This window comes from Cynocephalus volans, chromosome 4 (assembly GCF_027409185.1).
Source record: "Cynocephalus volans isolate mCynVol1 chromosome 4, mCynVol1.pri, whole genome shotgun sequence".
NCBI classification, from domain to species: domain Eukaryota; kingdom Metazoa; phylum Chordata; class Mammalia; order Dermoptera; family Cynocephalidae; genus Cynocephalus; species Cynocephalus volans.
Window position 1 is genome coordinate 146,734,098 of NC_084463.1, and position 3,875 is coordinate 146,737,972.

Sequence of the window (3,875 nt, forward strand, 5' to 3'; positions counted from 1 at the left end):
TATTCTCTAACACTTACCTGCAGGCCCAACAAGAATTTTCTGAGGAGAAATAGAATTGTCAAGGAAGGTATATTGGGCTCTTTGGAAGAGGAGCTTGATAGATATTTAATAAATGTTTATTGTGTGTGAAGCACTGTGGAATATATAACAATGAAGATGTACTTCATGATATAATGGATGTATTCATAGCTCTGTTGTCAATTTCATTACAGGTCCTGTTCTCCTGAGCTCTCATCTCTAATATATGCCTTATAGAAGAATAAATGGGACAGCATAATAATGTCACAGAATTTGTCCTCCTGGGCCTCTCTCAGGATCCTGAGGTGCAAAAAGCATTATTTGTCATGTTTTTACTCATATACATTGTGACGATCCTGGGAAACCTGCTCATTGTGGTGACTGTTATTGCCAGTCCCTCCCTGGGCTCCCCAATGTACTTCTTCCTTGCCTGTCTGTCACTCATGGATGCTGTTTATTCCACTGCCATTTCACCCAAATTGATTATAGATTTACTCAGTGATAAAAAGACTATTTCCTTCCCAGCTTGCATGGGCCAGCTCTTCATAGAACACTTATTTGGGGGTGCTGAGGTTTTCCTTCTGCTGGTGATGGCCTATGATCGCTATGTGGCCATCTGTAAGCCACTGCACTACTTGACCATCATGAGTCAACAGGTGTGCATCCTGCTGTTGGTGGTGTCCTGGGTTGGAGGGTTAGTTCACTCCACAGTTCAACTTGTCTTTGTGTACAATCTCCCTTTCTGTGGCCCCAATGTCATTGACAACTTTGGCTGTGACATGTATCCATTATTGGAACTTGCATGCACTGACACCTCCGTTATTGGCCTCACTGTGGTGGCCAATGGTGGAGCAATCTGTCTGGTCATCTTTGTCCTTCTAATAATCTCCTATGGTGTCATCCTAAGCTCCCTTCAAACTTACAGCCAGGAAGGGAGGCGCAAAGCCCTGTCCACCTGCAGCTCTCACCTCACAGTGGTTGTCCTCTTTTTTGTTCCTTGTATTTTCATGTATGTCAGACCTGTCTCCACCTTTCCCATTGACAAATCCATGGCTGTTGTTTACACGGTAATCACTCCCATGTTGAATCCTTTAATATACACCCTGAGAAATTCAGAGATGAATAATGCCATAAAAAAACTCTGGTGTAGAAATTTGGCTATAAACAGAATAAGAATGTTTCCCACACTGAACATGTTTGTTACCAGTTCTAAAGCAACAAAGAGGTGGTAATTCTAATAATAAATAATTTAGTCAATTCAATGGATTCTCTAGGGGAGCTTCTCTGTATTTATACAAAACCAACATCCATATGCAGAAAAATTATGCTGGATCTGTACCTCTCACAATTTACTCAAATCAAGTGAAAATGTATTAAAGATCTGAATATTAGACCTGAAACAATAAAATTACTAAGGAAAAACATACGGGTAACACTCCAGGAAGTAGGACTGGGCAAAGATTTTATGAATAAGATCCCAAAAGCACAAGCGACAAAAGAAAAAATAAACAAATGGAATTATATATAACTAAATATCTTCTGCACTTACAGGAAACAATCAACAGAGCAGAAAGACAACCTATGGAATGGGAGAAACTATGTGCAAGCTATACATCTGACAATGGTTTAATATCTAGAATATACAAGAACTCAAACAACTATATGGTATAAAACCAAATAATCCAATTAAAAATAGGCAAAAAAAATTAGACATTTTTCAAAGGAAGAAATACATGTGGCCAACAGGTACATTAAAAAATACTCAGCATCATTTGTCATCAGAGAAATGCAAATGAAAACCACATTGAGATATCATCTCATCCCAGTTAAATTGGCCATTATTAAAAACACCAGGAATAACAAATGCTGGTGAGGATGTGGGGAGAGGGACATTCTTCTATGCTGTTGGTGAGACTGTAAATTAGTATAGCCACTATGAAAAATAGTATGGAGGTTCCTCGGACAACTACAGATAGAACTACCTTATGATCCAACAATCCCACTACTCGGTATATATCCAAAGGAACAAAAGTCATCATGTCAAAGTGGTACCTGCACTCCCATGTTTATCACAGCTCTATTTATAATAGCCAAAATATGGATCCAACATAAGTGCCCTTCAACAGATGACTGGATACAGAAAATGTGGTACATATACCCAGTGGAATACTACCCAGTGGAATACTACCCAGCCATAAAAAAGAATGAAAATCTGCCATTTCCAGCAACATGGATGAGTCTGGAGAAAATTATATTAAGTGAAATAAGCCAGACAAGAAAAGAGAAACACCACATGTTCTCACTTATAACTGGGTACTAAAGAATAGAGAGAGAGAGAGAGAGAGAGAGAGAGAGAGAGAGAGAGAGAGAGAGAGAGAGAGAGAGAGAGAGAGAGAGAGAGAGAGAGAGAGAGAAGTGAGAAGTTTGGGTAGGGATAGGTTTGGTAAAAGGCATAATGAAAAATCATGATTTCTAATAATGAATATGTTAATAATAATAACATAAAAGTAGATTAAGTCATCATTTGAGATTAGAATCAATCTAATAGAGAAATTCTGAGGATGAGTAACAGGCACAAGTATTTGTCCTATTATAAATATAAAGTAAAACTAAGCTCAACTTGTAACTTTATTTTTCTCAGTTTATATTTAAATGGGACTTAGAAGAAAGTGGTTTATTCTTCTCAACAGAGAAAAAACAAGCTGCATTTGAAAATTTAAAAACAAAAATAAAACAAGCTGCGTTTGAAAAAACAAACTGTGTTTGAGAAATTACAAATTCAGGGAAAAGCAATCTGTCTTATACTTAGAATACTTTTCTACAGTCAAAAGAGTGGTTTTTAAATTGTAATGTTTATTACTCCATCAGCAGAGCAGCTTTCTATAGCTGCATTGTCCATTTTGTCTTATGATTTCTTCCATTTCTCCAGTTAATGTCTATGCATTTCAGTTCGGGATATTTGGATGGCAGATGATAATTTGTTTAGTTAAAGACACTATCAGTGAACAATTTTGTTAGATGGGCTGTGGTTGATTATACAAACAGGTTTTAGTTCTTGATTATGGAAAAGATTGTTTACTTTGGTTTTGAACACCATACTAATCCAATTTGTAAGCATATCTTTGATTTTCTTCACTACTTGTCATGTGCATTTTCACCATTTCATCAAAGAATAGGTAAAGCTTCTTATTTTGTCTTCATGGTGCTGAAAATATGAGTAAAGAAATGTGGAATTTTGCATAAGTGTGGGTTTCCCTAAAAGTCGTGTTCAACTTAAATACTTTTCTTACAGACTTAAAAATGATTTGCTATGGTATAAACAAAATTTAGTTTTTCTATTTTATGTAGAAAATTAAGTTTTTCTCAGTTCAGCCATCTTGTAGCATCACAGAGCAGGAAGAAGATAGAGTTGCTTTCAATTTAATATGGAATATCACCTATGCTTTGTATGAATTTACTTTTCTAACTGAGAAAATATTTTAGTAATTTTATTATTTAAAAACTTTGTTTTGTAATTTGTCATGAGTATCCAATAATATGTGCAATTTATTCATAAATTTTTGGGCTTTTTACTAGAATATTATCAATGTCACTGAAACTATCTCTGTGTACCTACATTATGTCATTCCCCTGTCTCTCCCCAGCAGTAATCCAAGTGCTAAACTTGTTTAATTTTTATTGAAAAATAATTGATTAAACATATTTGTGGCATACAGAATTGAATATCAATACACATATACATTGTGTGATGATCAAATCAGGATAATTCGCATACTCATAATTGTAAAATGTAATCATTCCCTGTGTCCATTAACCGATTTCTCACTAACTACAATCCTCCTCCACCTTTCCCACCC

At 35.7% G+C, this 3,875-nt stretch overlaps 1 protein-coding gene across 1 annotated transcript; it reads left to right on the forward strand.

The window, feature by feature from the left end:
* The first annotated feature begins 263 nt into the window (after nucleotides 1-263).
* Nucleotides 264-3,442, forward strand: LOC134374761 (olfactory receptor 4A5-like). Its single transcript, XM_063092706.1, has 2 exons — nucleotides 264-1,162; nucleotides 3,412-3,442. Exons 1-2 carry the CDS (start codon nucleotides 264-266, stop codon nucleotides 3,440-3,442), a joined length of 930 nt encoding a protein of 309 aa, XP_062948776.1.
* The last annotated feature ends 433 nt before the right edge of the window (nucleotides 3,443-3,875 follow it).

What these genes read in the sequence shown, in the direction of transcription:
- LOC134374761 (XM_063092706.1), top strand. Translation starts at nt 264, where the DNA reads ATGGGACAGCATAATAATGTCACAGAATTTGTCCTCCTGGGCCTCTCT. An exon ending in AATGCCATAAAAAAACTCTG is followed by an intron (nt 1,163 to 3,411) that starts GTGTAGAAATTT and finishes AGCATCACAGAG; the next exon opens with CAGGAAGAAGATAGAGTTGC.